General features: G+C 43.0%; 3 protein-coding genes across 4 annotated transcripts in view; all 3 read left to right on the top strand.

Annotated features, from left to right (window-relative positions):
* Positions 1-1,475: 1,475 nt before the first annotated feature.
* LOC114858876 (tumor necrosis factor receptor superfamily member 14-like) lies at positions 1,476-4,516 on the top strand. The gene is made up of 7 exons (XM_029156534.3): positions 1,476-1,741; positions 1,954-2,046; positions 2,196-2,289; positions 2,364-2,489; positions 2,656-2,811; positions 2,916-3,003; positions 3,089-4,516. The coding sequence occupies exons 2-7, from the start codon at positions 2,005-2,007 to the stop codon at positions 3,264-3,266; spliced, it is 684 nt and encodes a 227-aa protein (XP_029012367.1). The 5' UTR covers positions 1,476-1,741; positions 1,954-2,004; the 3' UTR covers positions 3,267-4,516.
* A 980-nt stretch (positions 4,517-5,496) lies between these two features.
* Positions 5,497-8,242, top strand: LOC114858628 (tumor necrosis factor receptor superfamily member 14-like). 2 transcript variants are annotated; one of them, XM_029156085.3, is made up of 6 exons: positions 5,497-5,788; positions 6,017-6,110; positions 6,208-6,333; positions 6,760-6,915; positions 7,826-7,876; positions 7,959-8,114. In XM_029156085.3, the coding sequence occupies exons 1-6, from the start codon at positions 5,747-5,749 to the stop codon at positions 7,982-7,984; spliced, it is 495 nt and encodes a 164-aa protein (XP_029011918.1). In that variant the 5' UTR covers positions 5,497-5,746; the 3' UTR covers positions 7,985-8,114. The 2 variants fall into 2 exon arrangements, with proteins under 2 accessions (XP_029011918.1, XP_029011917.1); XM_029156084.3 differs by having other exon boundaries at positions 5,640-5,788; positions 7,789-7,876; positions 7,959-8,242.
* A 7-nt stretch (positions 8,243-8,249) lies between these two features.
* The window catches only part of prkcz (protein kinase C, zeta), a 52,849-nt gene continuing 38,023 nt past the window's right edge, over positions 8,250-23,075 (top strand). The window contains exons 1-4 of the mRNA XM_029156080.3: positions 8,250-9,584; positions 12,372-12,493; positions 12,939-13,028; positions 13,412-13,462. Coding sequence (XP_029011913.1) covers positions 9,502-9,584; positions 12,372-12,493; positions 12,939-13,028; positions 13,412-13,462 — 346 coding nt within the window. The 5' untranslated portion in view covers positions 8,250-9,501. The remainder of the gene's footprint in view (positions 9,585-12,371; positions 12,494-12,938; positions 13,029-13,411; positions 13,463-23,075) is intronic.

Genomic DNA, 23,075 nt, shown 5'->3' on the forward strand with positions numbered 1-23,075 from the left:
CCACCAGCTTGTTGCTGCTTGTGGAGCTTTCAGGATCTGCTGTGCCATTTTCAAAGGACTGCGACAACTTCCTTGTTCATCAGCCAATCAGAATGTGTTTTGTCTAATTTGGGCAATGCAGAGCATGTAGGAAAGGCAACGATGTGTACAGCCGATCGTACCTTATGTGTGGCACTAAAACGGTTCCTGCACACTGTTGTACAGTTCCCAACCACAAACCTGTGTGTTATTAAAGATAAATTCCACAGAGTGGCAGGTTTGTCTTTCATATAATAATAATCTATCTATCTGTCTGTCTGTCTGTCTGTCTGTCTGTCTGTCTGTCTGTCTGTCGATCAATCGATAGATTAGATCTATAATAGATAGATGTTTAGTGTTTCCAGATGAGCATTGCTTTCTGAGTGTTTTCCCAATGATAACAGGGGATTTTGGTTTTTAACAAAGTGTATAACGTAAGTAAACGTGTGTAGTGTTTCGCAATAAGTGTGTTACAAAATTGAAACCACATTGCAAAGTTGAAATTGTGTTTAAGCAATGGTTAGACTGTGTTTAACATTGTGCTACAAGAAGTTTATGTACTGAGGCTTTGGTCTACACACACTTTCCATTTCAGGGTTTCCAAATGTGATTGGGTGCATTGATGGCACCCACATTCCTATTAAAGCTCCTTCAGTCAATGATATTACAGTTTTGCTGAAGCAAACACATCAGCGTCTGACAGGAATATGTGGGATTGGAGCCACGATGGAGGAAAACACATGTGAAAGGAGCCAGCCTGTAAACGGACTGGGGGAGGAGGCTCTGCTGGCGTTTGCTGTTTTGCTCTGGTATTGTACTGTACGCATTTCTTCTGTTGCTGGTGCAGTAACCATGACAACAGCAAAGCGCTGTTCGTACTTGTATAGTTTGTATTCAATAGTTTGATTTACATCATTAAGACTATTCAAGAATGATTCTGTGATTGATTCATTGTAAATTACTGTGTTAATGATTTTGACCATAATCAGCAGAATACACCACAAAGACACTATTTGATATTGTTAAACTTTTTTTTATAAATTTTGACTCTTGAATTTGATGCCTGCAACATGTTGCAGAGGAGCTGGGTGTGTGAAAACAACTGGGTGTGTCACAGTGTGTCCACAACAGCTGGACAGTGCATTAATGCGAAAAAGGGATTGTTCCTGTCAATGGTAGAACGTGCAGCGTGTCAAACATTTAGAAGACGATTGGTTTAATATTTGCGTCACAACTGAGCAACTTGTTTGATTTCAGCCACCATTTACTCCTGGTACTAGTGGAAATACACTGAGCTTCTAGGATTTTTAGGATTTATTCTTATTTGCACCTATTGTATGTATTGTGTGTATTGTAGGTTTAGCCTGTGTTCCTTCATACAGGAAATGCTCCTACTCTTGAGTAACCTTCTCTGAAGCAAACACATCAGCCTCTGACAGGAATATGTGGGACTGGAGCCACGATGGAGGAAAACACATGTGAACAGAGCCAGCCTGTAAACGGACTGAGGGAGGAGGCTCTGCTGGCTTTGCTGTTTGCTCTGCTTTATGATGTACACATTTCTTCTCTCCTGCCTTCCAGAGGTTTAATAATTGTGCTAATAAACGTGTATCGGTTGGATATTTCTTTGCTGTGTTCCATGTTGAGTGAAAAGAGAAAGACAGATTGATTGACAGTCTACTCTACAACAACATCTGATTTCTGGATACGAACGACAACGCAGGTAAGAGAGTTACATAAAAAATGTGAGTCCTCTGTGGTCAGGATCACTGGACCCAGCTTTGCTTTGCTCTGAGAGTTAGATTCTTGGTGGGGTGGGGTTCAGCCAGAATTCAGAATGAGCAGATGGTTTAAGACGCTGAAGAGCTCTGCTGGGACGTGGACAGAGGTTATTGAAGCCAATACATTTGCCACTGGTTTTTCTCTGTTTTTCAGATTTAAATCTTATATCTCACCTCTTTCCAAACCACCAACCTGCTCTTTAAGATGACTTTCAGTGGCCAGCGCTGGACATTTGCTGCTCTGTTGGTAAAAATGCTTCATCAGTGATTAATTAGTTGATTGTACGTCTCTTTCACTCATAAAAGCTGACTTTATAGAAAGCAGCTTGTGAGTCTGGATGCAACTGTGCACTTTATTTCTCTGATTCATTCAGACACACTCATTTGTCGTCACAGATGTTTGTGATGAACGTCTGCAGAGGACATGCACTCACATGTCATCAAGCAGAGTATCTGATTGGAAATGAATGCTGCCCCATGTGTTTACCTGGTAAAATCAAAGCGAGGTTTAAAGGTTGTTATAAAGAGGCTGATGCTCAAGATCTTTGTCTTTGGTTTCAACAGGGAATCGAGTGAGAACAGACTGTACAGAGTTCAGAAGTACGTCCTGTCTGCCCTGCTTGGATGGAACCTACATGGACCATCCCACTGGACTCAAACAGTGTTTCCTCTGCACAATCTGTCATCAAGGTGCATTAGTGTTTACTAATCTTTACTGAGTCACATATAGTACACATGCACATAAATAAGGTTATTTGCATATGTACTTTACATAATTATTGACATTTTGACTTACATCATGACATTTTTAGGATTTTTCTCCTTGTGTTCTTATGTAATCTCCATTTGCTGACAGGTTCTGGTCTGAGGACAATGTGGTCATGTACAAGTACATCAGATGCAGTTTGTGAACCACTGGACGGGTTTTACTGTGTGGAGCCTGCGAGTCATGGTTGTTATAAAGCACAGAAACACACAAGCTGTGAACCAGGACAGTACATCAGCAGAAATGGTTGGTTCACTTGTGCTGATGTTCACCCTTACCTCCAACCTTTACAAGTGTTGTATCACTGAGCTAAATGCAGGTTTCTGTCTTTATAACCCATCTCTGATCAGGAACAGTGTCCTCAGACACAGAGTGCTCTGACTGCAGCAATGGAACCTTCTCAGATGGATCATTTACGTCCTGTCAACCACACACACAGTAAGTGAAGCTTCACATCAGCTACATTTACACTCGTTTTTCAATTCATGCATCCTACAAATGTACAAAACCTTGATCATTTCAGATGTGACTCTGAAAACCTTCAGCTGGTAAAAGCAGGAACAGCTTCATCTGATGCAGAGTGTGAAGAACAAACTAACCTAATGGCTCTCGTTTGGAAATATGCTATACTAAGAACTAAGCTTTCTGTCCTCAGTTTATTGATTCCTGCAGAAGATGGCCAAAAGGCAGATGTTCATTAATACAGCTCTCAAAGAAAATGAATAACATTTTAAATAAGGTTTATAGATAAAATTCAGTAATGCAAACAACATTTAAACCAAGTACATTTTCAATTTATCACAGCTGACAGCTGAGTGTGTGTGGTGGAAATTTCCCATAAAGAGGCAGATGAGAGAGTTATCTTTTGTGAGATTTATTATAAAAATAAAGGAAAATAAAAATAATGGGGAAAGCAAATCAAAAACATGGATGTTGATCGTGCACATCAACAAACCAAAAACCAGCTGGGGAAATCAGTGCACACACCACGAAGGTGTGCCACGATCCTCAAGTTGCTTCCGTTACTACGTTTGAACGTCTGTGTAGCCCAATCAGACTGCATGCACCATCCCATCACTGTCGCTGTGTGTGTGGAGATGTTTACATTCTCACACCTGCATCACTGGCGTCTGACTATCAGAGAGGAAGGAGCACTAAGTCTCAACAGACAGAAAGACACAACTCCGGGGAGTCCAGAGTCTATCAGGCAGAGACAACTACTGAACAATCTAGGTGAAATGTCAAATATATCAAACAGAAGTAAGACAAAAAAAGAGATATTAATTGCAGAACATAAATAATAAATCATATAATAACTGCATAGAATAAGAAAGAAACAATTTTCCCATAACAGTGTGCTTATTTGTTTTCTTAGTATGAACTTTGCCTTAGTAATGTAGGCAAACATATCATATATGTATATTATAATTGATGAGAAAATGTGGACTCAATGAACAATATACCACTTTACAAAAAAGAAGAACCAGATGAAAGTAAATCATAATGAAAACAGTGTGGAGCCACGTTTTTGCTGTAACCTGCAGTAACCATGACAACGACCCAGCAAAGCGGCCTGCTTTGGTTTTTATTCTGCAGTTGGAAGACAGAATGATTCTGTGACTGATTTGTTGTAATAAATGTCCAGTGTGATTCCAAATTTGTTCAAATCAATCAAATCAATAAAAACAAATACAATGACACCCATAATCAGTTGAACACAGCATAAATGTAAATTAACTTTTTTGGTAAATCTCATTTGATGCCTGTGTCATGTCCCGGAGGAGCTGAGCGTGCGGAAACAAGGGACTGGGTGTATCTCAGTGAGGACGCTTTGTGCAGGATGTTAAAGATTTAGAAGACATTTGGTTTATTATTTGAACAACTTGTTTCATTACAGCTGTGTTTAATCCTGGTACAAGTGAAAATAAACTGAGCCTGATGTTTGAGGTAATATGTATTTTTTTTACATTTTGTCGTTGGGTAAAACATTAGAATGTTTGAAATATCTGCTGACAATACATAAAGGCAGCAACATTCGAGACCAACACACTACAACCTTTGTACTGAACTACAGACCTGTCTTTGTTGTGGCAGTTGCTTTTTTTTCAAACAAGAGAACTAGTGTGCCTGTAGAAGAAATAAAGGCTCTAAAGGGCGTGGACACAGTTTTCTTCCAAATACAGAAATCGTAGAAAACACGACGCGCCAGCATTTATGGAAACAAAACTACAAGTGAAGCTCAGGCTGCTAATGGTCTAAAACTTGTCTGACATCAGTTTTCAGCAAGATCTCTGTCAACCAGGTAATGTTTAACTTTTTACTTTTTTACTAGTCATCAGGTTCCCGTAGACATTTAAAGGCTGTTGTTATTTACACTGTTTAATTTATTAGAGTAACATCTAGCTATTCCTCAATTATAGCTGCGCTATTATTAATATAACACAGGATTATATGTACTTTTATCTGTTTCATTTTATTTGCAGATCTCATTTTGATTAATAATCATACAACACAATGAATTCCACCTCGAACCTCAGTGGGACCTTGTCTTCAGCGCATGGAACCCTTTGACCGGCAGTAAGTGACCCTGGGGAGCACAACAGCTGTTTTCCTGGTAAAACAGTTTGTTGCAACAGTAGCTGTAGAAAGTTTCTCTTCATTGTCTCTTTCAAACATTTGGTTTCTCACCATGTTTTTATCACTGATTTATGTTCAAGTATAATGTATTTATATTAAATATGTTTATAATAAAAGCTGCAGATCTTAAGTCAGATAATCTTATAGTCACTAGACATGTACCACAAAGTAAATGTAACAGTATTTGAATTTAAAAACAGCTGCAACAGAACATGAAGAATATTTTTGGAAATAGTAATTATTATTTCCTAGTCGACTCGAATAATAAGTGACAAACTCATTAGCATTGTGTCACTTTACCAATGGAGTATTCAGTCCATTAAAATGATCAGATCTATTCTTCAAAATGAGGCTAAGAGGAAGGAACCAATATTGAACATAGTAAAAGATACTGTTTGGGGCGTAAATGGTTTCTGTTTGAACCTTATTAGTTCTTTTTTTTTAAATATGAAGAAAGGAGACCTGATATAGATATCTGACTCTTACTTCTCTCTGTTCTTCAAGTGATCTGAACACCCTGACTCTGAAACTATACCCACTTAAAATGAGATTCGGGAGACAACAGTGGTCAACTGCATCTCTGCTGGTATGGTATTACAAGAACCAGACGCATGACAGACAACATGGACACTTCAAACTAACAAACCAACCAATGTTGTTTAACAGTGAACAAAAACCATGGTAACAGACAAGCAGAAACAAAGTAACCAAAAATGGCCACTTTATCTCTCAGTTCCCATTCTCCTGTCTTATTCTGAGCTGTGTTATTCGTCTTTCAGTTAACTGTTTTCTGTCTGAATCCTTTATACTGCAGATATTGATGGTGAAAGTCATCAGTGGACACACACTCAAATGTCAACCGGCTGAGTATCAGATACGAGATGAATGCTGTCCACTATGTCCTGCTGGTAAGTAGAAACATTTCTCTTTACTGTACTTCCATCGTTGTTATGATAGTTTCATATATAAATTAATTATAACATGTTTGGTTTTGCATTTTAACAGGAAGTCGAGTTAAGACAGATTGTAAAGTGGATAGAAGTACATCCTGTCTGCCCTGTTTGTCTGGAACCTACATGGATCATCCCACTGGACTTAAAAAATGCTTAATTTGCACAAACTGTGATAAAGGTAATGTCCTCCTTGATGTTTTCTAATTATAAGTAGCAGCACTGGGTTATTACTCTTTTAGTAAAAGAGCTGTTTTAGTCCAACAAGACCACAGGCCCCTGAAACAGAACAGCTTAGAAAAGACAGCACGTAAGGATGTTTATATTATTTAATTTTTTCCTAAGCTAACTTGTTTTCTAAATTCCAGTCTCCACCCAGCCTTTTATTCCAGATAAAATCCTTTCCAATTCCACCTGCCATTGTTTTTCTTCTTTAAGAAGATGCAGCCTGTGGCTACATCTACAGTATGTGTCCCACCGTGTCTTCTGTTGCTGTGCATGCTGTAAACGTACTGTGATGGTGTTTTAGCTACATGTAATATCTAATTTTCTTTATTGCATTTATTTACAAGTGTCTTGTTTCTACCTCTAACATCTATGTCTTCAGGTTCTGGTCTGAAAACGAAGAAGCCATGTACAATAACATCAGACACAGTTTGTGAACCACTGGAAGGATTTTACTGTGCGAAGTCTTCAGATAACGACTGTGATGTGGCGAAGAAACACAGAAGCTGTGAACCAGGACAATACATCAGTAAGAAAGGTTGGTTTTAGCACTGACTTAATGACTTAATCTAAGTTATGATTTAGATTAAGTTACAGAGTATGTTTCAATTGTGGACTCTATTGAAGTAAACTTCAATTCAATTTAATTCAATTTTATTTATATAGCGCCAAATCACAATAAAGTTATCTCAAGGCACTTTACAAAGTAAGGTTTAAGACCTCACACAACTAAACCCAACAAATCCCACATACAGCAAGCATTTAATTTGACAGCAACAGTGGAGGGGAAAAACTCCCTCTCTAACGAGGAAGAAGACTCCAGCAGAACCAGGCTGGATGTGGGCGGGCCCTTCTGCCTCGACCGGTTGGGGTGAGGGGATAGAGAGAGAAACTTGCAAACAAGAATTTGGGTGACCTGTTTTTTCTGAAAATCACATGTCGTACCTCTTAATGTCAGGACAACAACCTCCTGCTGTTTCTACTTTTTCATGAATTTTTTGTGAAAGCTACTATAGAAAGGTTGGTTCAGTGTCCACATTTGAAAACGTGTCCTGTGTCATAAGTTTCCATAAGCACAAATCTTCTTCCCCAATTTTTAGCCAAGGCAGTTGATCTTTAACATTGATTTAAATTCCTTATGTTCTTGAAGCCCTCAGTCTGTTAGTTAATCAGGATAAAACTATTAAATGTGTATTGTTATAACGTTTTAACTTTAAGTGCGTGATCAGGAACCCTGTCCTTGAGTCATGGTTGTTATAAAGCACAGAAACACACAATCTGTGAACCAGGACAGTACATCAGCAGAAATGGTTGGTTCACTTGTGCTGATGTTCACCTTCACCTCCAACCTTTACAAGTGTTGTATCACTGAGCTAAATGTAGGGTTCTGTCTTTAAAACTCACCTCTCAGGAACCGCATCCTCTGACTCTGAGTGCTCTGACTGCAGTGATGGAACCTTCTCAGATGGATCATTTACATCCTGTCGACCACACACACAGTAAGTGAAGCTTCACATCAGCCCCGTTCACACCTGGTTTCTAGGTTTAGCGGTTTATTCTAAAAATGGCCTATCATTCCAGGTGTGAATCAGACCTTCAGGTGTTAAGACAAGGAACAGCTTCAGCTGATGCTGAGTGTGGAGAAGAAGATTTGAAGAAGAAAACAATTTGGATAATATTATCGGTTGTTGTATTTCTTGCCTTAATAGTATGTACAGTTTTCTTTGTTAGGTGGAAGAGGAAGAGAAAAAGGTAAGATTTTTCTTTAATGGATGAACATACCTCAGATACTTTACTTAAAACCTTGTACCAAACAGTTGATGTGCTAAAGCTGTCTTTTTCTTATTGCGCCTGATTTTTAGGTTAAGGTAACACTGCATACAGTAGCTTCAGAGGCAGCCTTGATGCTAAGAAGAACTCTGGCACCAGTTGTGTCCTTGAGCAAGACACAAGCTGCATGTGGCTGCACTGCTCCCCCAGGGGATGGGTTAATGCAGAGACCTATCATTGCCATTTACAGTACTCGTGTAATGACAATGAAGCGGTTTCAAACGCACAATGACGAACAATTTCCACACACACACTGTTGTAATATGATGGCAGCTAATAATATTAGTAATAATAACTACATTTTAATATTGTTTAATATATTAATATATATTAATATATTCTAATATCACTGTAACATCAGTGTTCCTGTGCATATAAGACCAATAAACTTTGTCAACTGACCATTCTTTACTGGTTTGTTAGAGCTAAATTCAGACTGAGGAAACATCACACCTGAGAGTTAAATTACAACATTTTTCATTTTATTTTATTTACACAAATTATAACATACAGTTTATGAGCAACGGCTGCTGGCTGTTGTTATATATAGATTATTTCCTGTTCGTTACAATACATTTTTACCCATATGAAGCGTGGTTATTAAATCATCCAACAGAGGGCGCTCAACCATAGTTTATTCTCACTGAAAGCCTGAAACCGCTGTTCTAAGTCTTTAGTGATGAGGCTGCGGGCGAAAGCATTAATTAAAACAAAGAGCATTAGAATACACCTCATTAGCTAATTTTCTAACGTGATGAAAAAGCTGACGGAGCTGGAATATTATAAAGACATAGATCCGTGTAGAGCCGCTTTAGAAGTAGCAGAAACACAATATGACTAAGTAGTAATGTAAAGTACCATTATCCAGAATACAGTACTTTCAGACTAATGTTACTGTCCATATAATAATCACAGTTTAATGCTGGAAAGTCAGGAACGTTAAAAACAGACACAGGTAAATGTAAATTAGTCACCATAGTGATTCGTCAAGTTTCTCAGAGTTACAATCCAAGCTTGACAAAAGCTCCTTTCAAAATAAAAGAACTCTTGTATTCAACGTCAAGGCAGCGTGTTTTATTTCGAGATGTCAACCCGGAAGCTGTGACATTACTCAGTCCGCCTTGACTCAGACTCCGCCAGCGAACCTCTTCATGTCTCAAGGAGAGAAACTTCAAAGCTCGATAAGTTTCCACTGGGCCGTGTGGTACCGAGACTAAACGTCCCGACCCAGAGATGTGTTCGTGTCGGCTCTGTTAATGTTCGGCTCGCGGTGAGGAGAACCAGGCTGTGTGAGATGCATACGCGGGCGTCAAACGGAACCATAATGGACCCGGAGTCCGAGCCCGGGCTGGTGAAAGTTAAAGCGCACTACTGTGGGTGAGTAGCGGTGCGGAAACACCTGAGGCGGTTACAGGTGCCGCGGGTCCTGGACTGGGCCGGGTCAAACCCGCTGAGCAAGAGAACCGAGACGACCACCACCATGTTCTTCATAGTTCTGTTTGTCGGGCTTCGGTACCTCCTCAGTGTTATGTGGTGCTGTGTTCACGTGCTTCTGAAGTTTAGCCGTAATTATATTGCTGGCGGTATCATGACGTCATTGTAATGTACCAGTAAATATTTTAATGTTTTACAATACAGACTCTGTTGCTCCATAACGCTTATTATTTACTTTATGTCATGTCGTTTATGTCAAGATGGGAACTTTAACTTATTAAAAGTTGAGTAATGCTAAAACGTGTACAATATTACTAAACAGTAGCATTATAGCTATTATATTCTCATAATAATAGCTTCAGATAGATAGAATAGATTCATTATAGCTATATAACTAATATGACACATTAACTCTCTGTTACTGTGTCAGTGTAAAGTTTTACTTTTACTTTAAAGCTTGACTCTGGTTCATCCTCTCAGGACACAGTCACCAATCATATTAGACACTGACTCTGTGTTACCTTTGATTATACTGTAAGCTCAACCTGGACAAACTACATCTGCTGCTCCTTCAAACACACTGATGAGGAGCACAAGTTTGTTAGTCACTGACACATTTCACTCTAGTAGTAGTAGTATTAGTAAAGGTACATTATAATATATTTGTAAGTATTCTATGCTGTTCCTTCTGTCTACAGCTCCAGTGTCAATCTTGGGGTACTTATACATGTATCAGTCTGTGCCTTTATAATTTGTGTTCATCATATAGATATGACACATGGCTACAGTTAAATGGTTTAGTTTAATTATTCTTAAATACTTTAAGAAATAATAATATTCACTTTGCCATTGCTGCCCTGGGGTTCAGATTTAGTTTTTTGACCAATAACAACAACAACAGTAAATGTTTTTGCTTTATTTCTTTTACACTATTATGATGTACATACATTCAAATACACAAATGTTCAACACACAATAAACAAAAAGATCCCATTACCAAGATACATGTTGAACATCATAGAGATGAGTCTAATCACCATGCACATGACAGTTGTACAGTGATGGAGGAGTCAGAGACGTGCCGCCACCACAGGTAGCTTAGTGTAGTTTACTGATGTAGAACCTACTCACAAGTCGAAATTGGGTCACAACTCCGAGCCTGCTTGTGTATTTTTAGCAGAGAGACAGTGTATACGGAGTCTGGGGCGGCGATGTGGCCCCATTTAAACGCAGCCTCACTTTAATGTACTGTAACCGCTACAACAGAATGATCGTTTGACACTGTTAACGCTCAAATGGTGATGCTGCCACGTGGCATCTAGTGAGTCTGGGCAGTCATAAAACTACTAGATGGTGAAGTTTGAAAGTGAAAATGACCAAATGGTGATTACTGGACTAGTTGTAGCAGGTGCAAACCCACTAACACAGTCTTATCAGTTATCAGTCGTACGTGTTTGAGCTGCAGGTGACTCAGATATTTTGATAACAGGGATCAAAGATCAACGCGTAGATTTGTATAGTGTGTGCTCCTGCGCAGGGCCGAGCCCACAGTGCTGAAGTGCTGAGCCTGCACCAGGTTCTTCACTCAGCAAATGGTGCAAAGGCCACACGGATGCTTGAGTCACTGCATTTAAAAGTGTTTAATTAGTGTATTTTATGTCCAAATGCTGCTGAGGTTCATCATCGTGGTCTTGATTAAATGTCACAACATTAATATAGCTTTGATTTTATGGGCTCTGCACAGCAACTCAGCTGCCGTGTTTAACAGCACCGTTGAGTCAACCAGATCTAATGTGATTATAGGCAAATATTGGATCAGTGTGTTATGGGCGAGCCTCTCGCACACAGGCCTCCTTCATGAAGGTGTGTGATTCCTCAGTCCACCCCGGCCCCAGCGGAGCATTCCCTGCTGAGAAGCAAGCTGTCTGATAAACCAATGCATTTATAAAGGCCAAACCGAAACTCAAGTAAAACTTGTGCATGATTTCACAGACAGACGTTTGAACACAGATTTCCATGTCGGGTTTGTATTAAATGTCTCTCACTCGATGTAAATCATAAACCTCATCAATAAACTTTATGTTTAATTTGGATATACATCTACCGCATGGTTTAAATGTTTTCACTCCGAAATATGTGGTTGTCAGAAATAACACAATTCTTTGTGTTTGTGGGATGTGAAGAAACTTTTCAATATTTGTTTTCTTACTAATATTTACTTCCATAGACCATGAGATTCACATTCAGGTGTCAGTAAAACACACTCACTTTAGATGCTGATTTAGACTGGGCTGCGTTTGAAGACTCAAACGGTAATGAACGAACGTCCTGGACCAGAGTGATGATGCAGGTGGAAAACTCTAGGAATGAAACACTGTCCCATCCCATAATGCAACTTAGCAACATGTTTCACCCGTTTTTTCTTGTGGATTGGTTAAAATACAGTGTTAAGAATATTTTGTCAAAATGCTGCAAAACATTCATGAATAAACATTAACGCTATTGTGAAACTGCTTTCACAGCCTAAATAACATTGATTTTCATCTTCAGGTCCAGGATCAGCCTCTTCATTATCATCCTTAAACTACTGACTGCATCCTTCTCTCATTTCACTATGTTTGCATGCTGTAAATACTGTGACCCCAATAAAGTGTCTTCCTTCCTTCCACTGAGGCGTCTCCTCATCTGTGTGACTCATTCTTGGCGTTCTCTCTGTGTTTGTGTATTCAGGGACATGCTGATCGCCGACTTGGCTGCCACACTAACCTTTGTGGAGTTGTGTGAGGAGGTGAGGATCATGTGCAGCGTTACCAGGCAGCAGCCCATCACGCTCAAGTGGATCGATGACGAAGGTGGGTGAGCGGCGCGGCACCGCCCGGTCCTGGACGTGGGCCCGCGTGAGGTCGAACTGAGGCCTCAGAGTCAGTTTGATTTTGACATGTAAACACATGATGACATTTAAATCAGCAGCATCTGCAGCGATGTCTCAGAGGGAACTCCGCTACTGCAGTTTGTGATTACACAGGAGGCTCAGTGTTGAGTCACCTGCACTGATCCAAACACATGGGAGCAAAATGTGAGGAAATGTACCCCAGGTGTAAAAAGACAGATTTTAATTCCTTCATAAATTATAAGGAATCAGGCTGAGAAGAACAGTTTTGTGGTTTAATGATGGAAGATTCTATTCACTCGTCTCGACTTGTACCTCACTGAATTTCAAAGTGCGGTGTTGAAGGCTTGGGTTTAAGGACGCTGGAGGATGAGGATGTTACACTGACGCTGCGTTCGTGTGCACAGGGGACCCTTGCACCATCTCGTCCCAGATGGAGCTGGAGGAAGCTTTTCGCATCCACAGTCGAACCAAGAGGTCGGGACTGTTGCTGCACAGTGAGTTCATTTTTCACTTTGAGTCACAAATGATTGTGACTGTTTGTGTTTTATCGACTTGTTAAACCTTGTTTATTTGTAAAGTTCGCTACCTACTTTATTCTCTACAACAATAAGAGTTATTATGTTCAAACAGTTATTATGTTTTAAACATACCAAAACAAGAAACAGAATTTTAATTGAGCATTCTCAGACTGTGGAGTCTGATTACTATTTTCTTAACAGTAATTCATCTGGATGCAGGCTGTGCTCAGCTGCTGCTGCTGTTTCATCTCTTGGGCTTTTCTCACTCATGTTCTATGAAGTTGTGCTCTCACACATGTGCTTCATGACGGGAGAAGACAACAAACACTGAGGCTTCCTTTTTCATTTTGTGTTTCCAGTTTTCCCCAGCGTCCCGGAGAGGCCTGGAATGCCGTGCCCTGGAGAGGACAGTGAGTCCATCATGTCTGCTTTCATTCTGTCCCCTGTTAAGCCTCTGAGTCACGGTAGCTGCTAAGGCCAAGTATCGGCTGTAGAAGGACGTGATCTGGGTCTGAGCCCTGTGGTGTGATCTAGCGATCGGTGAAGCTAGGTTTTGGTGACCTGCAGTGGAAATAGGTGAGGTGGACCACAGTTTAAAGCTGCGGGTTCTGGATTTGCTTGAATCCCTGTAAGAAATAGGAGCTGGCTTCTTTGTGTCTCTGCTTTGCTTTTGTTGGGACGTTGGGTCTACTTGTTTGCCATTATTCACCATAGTCTTGTATTTAATACAGCCTCTGACACCTCTATTGCTTTTGGGGTCTTTGAGTGCTGTTGGTTTATGCGTTAACGGCAGCTTTGGGCTTTGTTGGACTGAATCAGGGACTTTTTTATTGCTTTTGTAATAGTTTAATCGAAAGGCGAGCGAGATGCAGCGAAGCTCCTCAGTCAGCGTGAACCAAGGTCTTTCCTCGCTCAACTCCTTCTAGCCGCTGCACACAAAGCTCTCTAGCCCCTGAATACCTCAGCAGCCCATGACGGGATACATTCTTTCATATTGTTTGTGTGCCTCAGGAATTTTTACAGGAGTCCAGGAATTCTTTCAGAAACTTTTCATCAACTTTCACCCGAGGAGTCACATTTTTGTCCTCAGCTCTGTTTCCAGGTGCTGAGGAAATCCCGGCTCCTCTCGATGCCTCGCTGTGCCGCATTGTTTGCTGCCATGACGTGAGCTTGTTGGATGCGATTCCTCGTGTTTGGCAGGTCCTCGTAGCGTTTAACCGTTAAACTCTCCTTTCACGCTGCACATTCGAAGGGCTTAGCCGAGGTCCAGGACACGCGGTCATTAAAATCACAGAGCTTGTGCTCCTTGGCGCATGACCGTGCTCAGCCAATTTCATGGCACTTCTTCTATTACAGTATAAGATATCTCATGTGCAAATTGGAAAGTTTGTCCCAAGGACTAACTCAGCAGAGGAATCGCTCGTAGAGACTGTGAAATGAGGTGACAAAACGTGTGACGCAGCGTCCACCTGCAGCCGGTTCGGTCCTTATAATGACTCATAAATAAGCCAAGTCAAGTCAAACACTATCCCAGAAGAAGTTTCTCTCCTGTGCTATGCAAACCCTGTCACTTCATTGGGTTTTATTTAAGTTAAGAAACTAATACAATGCATTCATCCGCTGGGGATCATGGGCCTTTTCTGTATCAGCAGCTCCAGCGCTCACACAGGAGCATTAGCATCAGCCAGCGTGTTTCTGTATACTGGACCCAGGCTTCAAACATGCTAAAATAACAAACTGGAAATTTTAGATGAAAAATGTACAAGTGTTTTTTTATACAGGGAAACTTGATGGGGGAAGTCAAATAAAGGTCAGAGGTCAACTTGAGGCTGGGTATTCATTGCGTTAGTTCTTCATTGCATTTATTACTGGTGCGGCGTGTGCGGCGTGTACACAAGCCTGAAGACTGATTGGAAAAACGATCAGCTGTTGCAGTGTAAAGGCGACCGGTTGCTGTAGTTTCGCTCTCTGGCTCTTTCTCTCTCTCTCTCTCTCTCTCACGTTTACTGCCCTCTCTCGCTGTCTGTTTGCTGTGACAGCATGTTTCATGCTCGCGCTCCTGCATGTGTGCATGTGTTTGTGCGTTTGATGGGAAGGGACGACTGTGCTCGTTCCCTGAGGCAGACTGCTGGTTTACTGGGTGAGGAGCAGAGTGGGACTGTCCTTCTCTAGGTAGGTAATGAAGGATGTGCCACCAAGTTGCTTGCTTTCATGGCTGCTGCATAAAGGTTCTTTTTCTGCATCAAGCTCAAAAGGATTGAGGAGGAGGAGGAGGAAGAGGGAACAAGTGGAGGATTCAAGAGGAGGAGTGTTATGCCTTCGTTGTTACCAAGTTGTGTTATCAAGGTTGGCTGTGCTGATAGGACTTGAAACATTGTAGGGTCAGTTCATTTGTTAACACAATAGGCCGCGTCTCCTCCTGTGGAAACATGAGAACACTTGAGTTATGTGGATTTACTCTGACGTACGTCAACTTGGAGTCAATCAGTCATGACTCTGACTCAAGCTGCAAAGTTTACCGTCACCATCATGCAACTTAACTTAACATTTTTATTATGTATCCCCATGTGGAAAGGTGGTGAATGTGGGATGTCAGAGTTTGCTAACAGCTTGTCTTTTGTTTTAAATTTAATTTAAAGTTGTAGGAAGGTTAAGAGGAGTAGCAATGAAGAACATAAGGAATTACTACAGCAGCATGCACACATTCCCAGTAATCCATCCACTAGTGTTCTGACTGGTGTCAGCCAAATGTCAGCCTTTTCCTGGTTGAGTGAAAAAAAACGCTTCATCTGGTTCCATTAGGTGACACATATGTTTATCAAGCCAATATTTGTCCAGACCACAGTGAAGAAAAAGCAGTTTTCACCTCACTCAAAACAAAAAGGTTGTTGGTTTTTCTCATTCCTCCACTCTTTGCTTTGTTTTACTGTGACTCTCAGGTTAAAAAGGCGACTTGCAGCTTTTTCACGTTGCCAAAATAGGCAAAGAGAAGTTTAATATCTGAGCTTGAAAATGGCTGAAGTCAATATCAAAGGTAGAACTGCCAACAATGGACAAGGCTTCCCTTAAAGAGCGGCTTCTGGGTATGTCTTTGTCCGGCTCAACGTGTGACTGTGTGTGTTTAGTGAATAGACCCCCTCTGTGCAGAGGGAGCGATGGAGGATGGGTTCAAATCCTCTGTGATGCGCTCAGTGGACGGAGGCTGCCCTGCCTTGCACCGGATTCTCCAGCAGAGTCCCCACCCCGCTGCCTCCGCTACCAGGCCCCCATCAATCCCCCGCCCGCCCCGCCCCTCCCCTACCACTGCCATGGCTTTTTCCCAGCATCCCCCTCTCTTTCGCTCAGCTGTGTGGCACCGCTGTCTCTCCAGGGAGGAGCCTGCAACGCTGCTGCATCACACAAGACACAGAGGAGGGCAAGGGACACAGCGTGGAGGAGAGGGAGGTGGAGCCTTGTATCGTGCCCTTATATCGGCTTTTTTTATTTCTTCTTGTTTCATGCATTTTTTTTTTGGACTCTGCCTGTGCCAAAAAAAACAGGGAGACACGACTTCATCGGAGATAACAAGCCCTAAAAGCAGAAGGAGAACCAGGCAGAGAGACAATTAAATAGCCTTGAAAAACAGGGAGGCGACTCTATCAGCTGTGAGGAGAGGGAGCGAGGGCGAGCGAGAGGGAGGCAGGGAGGAAATAATGCAATAATCCCAGGGAGGAGAGAGAAAGAGGGAGGGATCGTCAGAGCGAAGGAGAGGAGGGGATGTAGCAGTGTGTATCCTCGCCAGCTCGTCACACATACACGCGTACACACACACTCACACACACGTACACGCACACACACTCACACACACGCACACACACTTACCCTGGATAATGTGCTGAAAGAGGTGGAGAGAAAGGAAGACGGCAAAACCGGTGAGCTATCCGTCCTTGCATCCCATCACCCATCCATCCGTCTTTCCATCAAGCTGTCAGTTTTTCCACAGCAAACAAAGGATGTGGACGAGCGTGTCCTTGTGTGTGTGTGTGGTGTGTGACAGTGTGACTGGGAAGCATCGCTCTGCTGTAGCATGTGTGCTTGGTGCTGCCTTCGTGGCCCGTCATGTCACGGACTGCAGGCGGTGGATGGTGATGGTAGCACGCTTGCTGCTAGCCGCGCTAGCTGGCCGGCCCCCCCTCGCCGGGCCGGAGCCCTGGAGGGAGCTCCGCCGGCCGTGCACCTGCCGGCGGGCGTGTGCGTCTATGGCGCCGGCATTGTTGTGGTGCTGCATGGTTTTAGCCGTGGTAATGAGGCTGGTGCTGCAGCTCTGCATGACGGTTGCAGAGCACAAAAGTAACACAGGCTGCGTTCCTAACCTAGATGGGCTCTAATGGTCTAAATGTTGCTGCTGAGGCTCATCCGTCCTGACGCGGATGAATTTCTGCCTTTTTTGGTTTCTAGTCCAGTGAAGATTCAATTATGTGACAGTGATGATAGCAGCTTAAATCCAGACATTAATATTAAAGCTTGACCTTCAGAAGCCTCTTGATGCCAAATTAATGATAGGCCAGGACGTAGACCAGATTGAAATGCAGGTATTCTTACCTGGCAGCTGTGCTCGAAGTGCAAAAAGTCCAATTAAAAACAAGCGTTGCGTTTTCGCGTCTGTCTGAGAGAGAGGATGGAGACGTGCACAGCTCAGAAGCTTTAAGTGGACAATTACACAGCTGCTTCTCGTGGCTGGTTCTTCCAGCTCTTATCAGGCTGAGACTTGTAAAAAAAAGCAGTGCTGATGTCATTGGGGTTACCTCAGCTTTGGCTTTGGCTTGGAGACAGTGTGTTTGAGATTTAACAGACCAGATAGACTGGAGGGGGGGGAAATGTAGGATGCACCGTTCTGGGGATTTGACCCATAATGTGTGAAGAACAAGAATCTGTTGTGGTCTCATTGTCATGGAAATGCCTGCAGATCATTTTATTAGGTCCGTGTCAATTTTAGTTTGTTTAATAAGAACAAAATCTTATTATGTGGGCTGAGCTGGACGGTGGTTCTACAGCTGATTCTGATGGATCCATGATTTGCAGACACAATTCTGACACTATAAATATAATAATAAGAAAATGTTGAAGTCTGTAGAGTATGACAGAAACACATGGGTCTTTATCCTTTATTGTGTGATATTAGGACAAGTTCACAGGATGTGATTGAGCCATTCATCTGTACTTGTTGATAAAAATGGCCATTGCTCATCCAGAAAGCTTTTCATTATCAGCCCCAGCACCGAGCTGAGAGCTCATCCTTCTCTCGCTCTCCTGTGATTCATTGTCCGTTACCACTGCGTGTTAAATCCTGCACCGGGCTCACCCGACACTGCGCCGCTGGCCGGAGCTCAGGCCTCTGTAATCTGCACCTTCCCCTGCTGGAAGTGACGAGGCGTTTTAGCATTCAGCCCCTCCGTCCTCACCTTCGTCTGCAGCTCTGGGAGCTGAAGCCAGGCCTGGAGTACTATTACACCTCAGAGGCTGGATGTGGTCTGGGGGCATTTGGGGCTGTTTGGAGCCGTGCAATCGGACTCACCCTGTGCATCGATCACTGTGCTGTTTGGGACTATTTATGGGCCATGTAGGAAGCACTGTGCCAGTGTGTGTGTGTGTGTGTGTGTGTGTGTCTGGTTGGAGGTTGCTTTCCTCTGCGTCCGTTTTGCTGACCACACTGCTGGCCACTGACCTATTAATAGCTTTATGGATAATTCTCAGTTGAACATGTTCTGCAGTGCAGTCACTGATGTTGATGCGACAGCGCTTGCATCTGTTCCCATTCCCTCCTGTTAGTGAATATGACTGGCAGTCTGTGTGTGTGAGCGGCTACAGGCCCTTCGGCCCGCTGGGACCCTGTTAACGAGCCCTAGTCTGACTTTAAGTGGTTAAACGGGTTAAATGGAGACCAAACTCAATGGACTGCTGTCTTCGGTGACTGGCTGGCTGTTGTGTAAGAAACATCTCATGATGCGTGCGTGAGTCATTAATCTGTTTTCCCACCGTTGGGCCAATGCCACGCTGGTCTTCATAGCTGCCCGCTACCGTTACATAACGCACTACACATTCATCCGCTCCCGTCACAACGCCAACAGACGCACACCTTCCCCTCTAACACGCCTCTGGCTTCGTCTCAGTCTGCTTCAGTTGTTTATTCCTTGACCTTGGTGCAAAGAGCTGTGAGGCACAGCCGCTTTCTGGTCGATCACGCCACATTAACGCTGCCATCAGAACCAGGCTCAGCTTTAAAACCGCCACACGTTGCCTTTGCAGTTAGCGATGAAGGCGACTGCTTGTTGAGGCGCTGCTGTGGACGGACATCGATGAGTATGAGCTTGTACGAGCCATCTGGAGCAGCCGGGTCCCGTTGAAGCACAATGCATTCTACATACTGGCAGACTGGGATTGCGTGAGCCCATCAGGCTGGCACCTGGCTCAGAACCAAAGATGGGGCAAAATCCAATTTCATCATAGTCAGTACAGGCTTTAAGTTGTAGCCACTGATGTAATCCTCAACAAGGCCTCAAGTCCAAGAAGTTGATTGAACCCCAAAATAACGTGGACTATAATCAGACTAGTCTATTTGAACTACAACCATCAGAACAAAAACATTTGGAAATTTTATCTTAGTATTCAGACTAATGCAGAGATATCGTCAGGGCTCACATTCATTCCCATGCCATCATTGTGAATGTCGGCAATAAAACGCATTCCTGCACTTTGTTGCTTAGTTATTCGACCTTGAAGCCGCCTGCTGCTGTGGGCTGTGAGCGCAGGCTCCTGAGCTGCTAAACTACCCTCATCCTCATTTAGAGTTTAGCGCTGAGACACACATGATGGAGGACTAACGGAATACATGGATTAGCATTCTCCAGCTCCTCGATTCAACAGTAACTCCATTAATCCCTAGTTCCACCTCTCTGGGTGTGTTTGCAGGCGTGTTTAACTTGGTTCTGTGAACAGTATCCACAGAGGAGCCGCAGCCTTGAAGGAGGCTGTGTAACGACATCCTGATTCAATCAGCTCGGCCTCCTTTCACCGCGCCTGCTCTCCTTACTCGCTCGCCCCGTCCAGGGAAACAAGTGGCTTTATGATGCCGTGCGTTATATAATCACTGTTAATGCTTGCTTTGCTTGTACTGGTGCAGTGGCACAGATCCACTACTACTACTGAAGGATGCAAGGGTCACACTAGTGTCTAATAGCAACAGAAGGTCTCACTTAAGCTTCATGAAATCTAGTCAAGGCACCTCAGCCGTGCTCACCACCACCTCAACGTTGTGGCTCATGTGTGCGTTGATCTCTGGAGGTAAATAAACCCACAGCATGTACAGGAGCTGAGATGGTGAGTTTAGTGTGTGCGCGTCGCTTTCTGTGTCGGCTCCACACGCAGCCGCTGGCGTTCGATATCAAGCTAATGATGCTGTTTTCCGATTTGAATCCTTGTGTTCAGAATCACTGAGGCTGAAACATGCTTAAACAATAGGACACTAAAACACAATCAGGTAAATGAATAACCTGCTCAGCAGTGCAGCGTTAATTCACTGTAAGCGGGGCCCGAAGTGTTACGTAATGAACTGAAATTAACGGGCGCCCTGAAGCTCTCGCCGGGTTCACGGCGTTAACAACAACTATAGCAGCCTGAAGGCAGGGCCTCACCACGGGCCCCGGAGACAACATCAGGCTTCTGTGTAGCAGCTACAGCGGAACCCAAGGGCAGTCATTTCCTCTGTGATGTCAAAAGTGATATTTTATTTGTTGTTTATGGGTGGACATTTATCCCAGCTGTCAACCACATCTGTGCTGCATTTGAGTGCAGACTGGACGACATGCGACAAGGCTTTGGTGGGGTTAGGGTCAGTATCATTTGAACTCATCCCACAGAGACAGACGCCTGTGATTAAGGGTGGTGCATCGTACTAAAGTTCAAAAGTTCATTCAAGTATAAAGTTATTTTAGCACCAACGGTTGTTTGGTAGTTCACCCCTTAAGGTTGCAGCGCACTTCATCAAATAAAGCCACACTTGTTTTGTAAAGCCTTAATATTAATGTAGTTAATTGTTCTACTTCAAAGCAAACGTAACCACCAGCTTACTGTTAGTAGTTCAGCCTTTCTCATCCTTAATCCTGAAACGTCTTCAGTGAATTAGAAGCTTCCTGACTAATAAACACACCTGTGTCCTTCATGCTCGATTTCCTCAGTTAACACAGTTGATGTCCATTTACAGTAGTTGAGAAGTAAATAGACTGAGATGTGTCATATTAAAAGGCTCCTGTATTGTGCTATTTATATATGTTGCTTATTTGCTTTGTATATATTTGTATTGTATTTACTAGTGGGTGAGACTTTTCAGAATCCTGTGTAAATACAACAATATATGAGTTATACGTTAAAGCCCAGGTGTGCGCTGGTCTTTCACAGCTCTGCTCATGCTTCATTAAATGAGCCCATTACTCATGTCCTGCCTCTGTAAATGCCTCATAATTCTCTCCAGCTGAAGGTCGAAGACGGTTTTTGTGAAATCTCTCCCACTGATGTGTTGGTTGAGGACACTGTAACTTATTTCTGTTACTTATAAGCGAGCTGTGGCGTCATCCTGTAAATGCCTGCTGCAGGTCTGAGACGTCCCCTTTTTGTAACAGGCCAGATAGTAAAGTATCTGGGTTGACGGGCCAGCAGTGGCTAACCGGCTGGAAATGATTTGAAATGTTCTGTATCCGATCCATGCCCTGCTCTTATTGTGAAATGGACCTTCTTCATGGATCGGATTCACGCTGTGATGGGCAGAAAGGCTGCATTGATTTTTCTTTTTTGATATTATCCACATGCCGAACGTGTCGGGCACTTTGAAACGCATCAATTCACAGCCGCATAATCTTTAATCCACTTAAAATGCAACTCGACCACAATACAGAACTGGATACGTTGGCCTGTGACTTTTGCTGATATGTTTTATGGATAGTTTTTTGGCCCTGACTCTCAATGTAACTGTGAGTTTGGCAGGGTTGGCTTGTCTATCAAATGAAAATCAGCTGCAGCCCTGTTCTTGCTGTGCGTTGCTGGAGTTTCACTGGTCGTTTGCCGCTCTACATTCTGTATAGACTAACCAGCAGTAATGGTGCCTTCGCTGTGCAGCGGTCATTTTAAACTTGTGGGTTTCGGTTTGATTTGTCCTATAACTGTTTGTGTTTACAGTGGAAACAGTTGACGCTTCTAACCGGTGTGTTCACAGTCCAGATACTGAGGATTTCTCTGTCTGCCCAGAGTGGAATAGTACAACAAACGTGTTAACATGACTTTATCCTGTGACTCTGAATATGTGTGATGCTGATGGTGCAGCTGTTGGTGGTATATGGAGCTTTCTGGGTCAAATTGAGTCGCGTGATCCTGCCTCTGTGCCGCTACGGTAAATCTCTGTTCAGGTCAGCGCCGTTTCTACCTTTGTCAGTGTGTGACGTCTCACTGGCTTCGGTTCTGGCTCCAGCTGTCGGAGCTTAACTCGTACGACAGAGGGGGTCAAAGTGCGTCGCGCTGAAAGAGAAAGGACGAGGGTCTTACAGCTGTGTGTGTGTGTGTGTGTGTGTGTGTGTGTGTGTGTGTGTGTGTGTGTGTGTGTGTGTGTGTGTGTGTGTGTGTGAAACCTTAGCCTTGGTGGACGCGCACCAGCTTTCGCGTGCTGTGTTCGCGTGCTGTGAGAATGAAGGAACGTAGTCTGTGGGAGAGGAAGAATAAGAACGCAGGTCCTTCACGCTTCGCAGGACTGACTGTCAAAGTGTGGACGCCAGAGTGACGGCAATGAATTACTTTAGTCTGGGACACGTGGGAAGGATGAATTTTAATAGGCTGAATCAAACCAGATTCAAGTCTGAAAACGCTGCACAAGGAGGGATTCACTAGAATCATCAAGCCTCCTGTTGGATTTTGCCAATGGAGCTGTTGTTCTAGGCCTCTGTCTGTTATTTAACTCAGAACGTTTGGTTGTCTTAGTTGTGGGACTCGAGTGTAACGGGG

Source organism: Betta splendens, chromosome 7 (genome assembly GCF_900634795.4).
Source record: "Betta splendens chromosome 7, fBetSpl5.4, whole genome shotgun sequence".
Taxonomy (NCBI): Eukaryota; Metazoa; Chordata; class Actinopteri; order Anabantiformes; family Osphronemidae; genus Betta; species Betta splendens.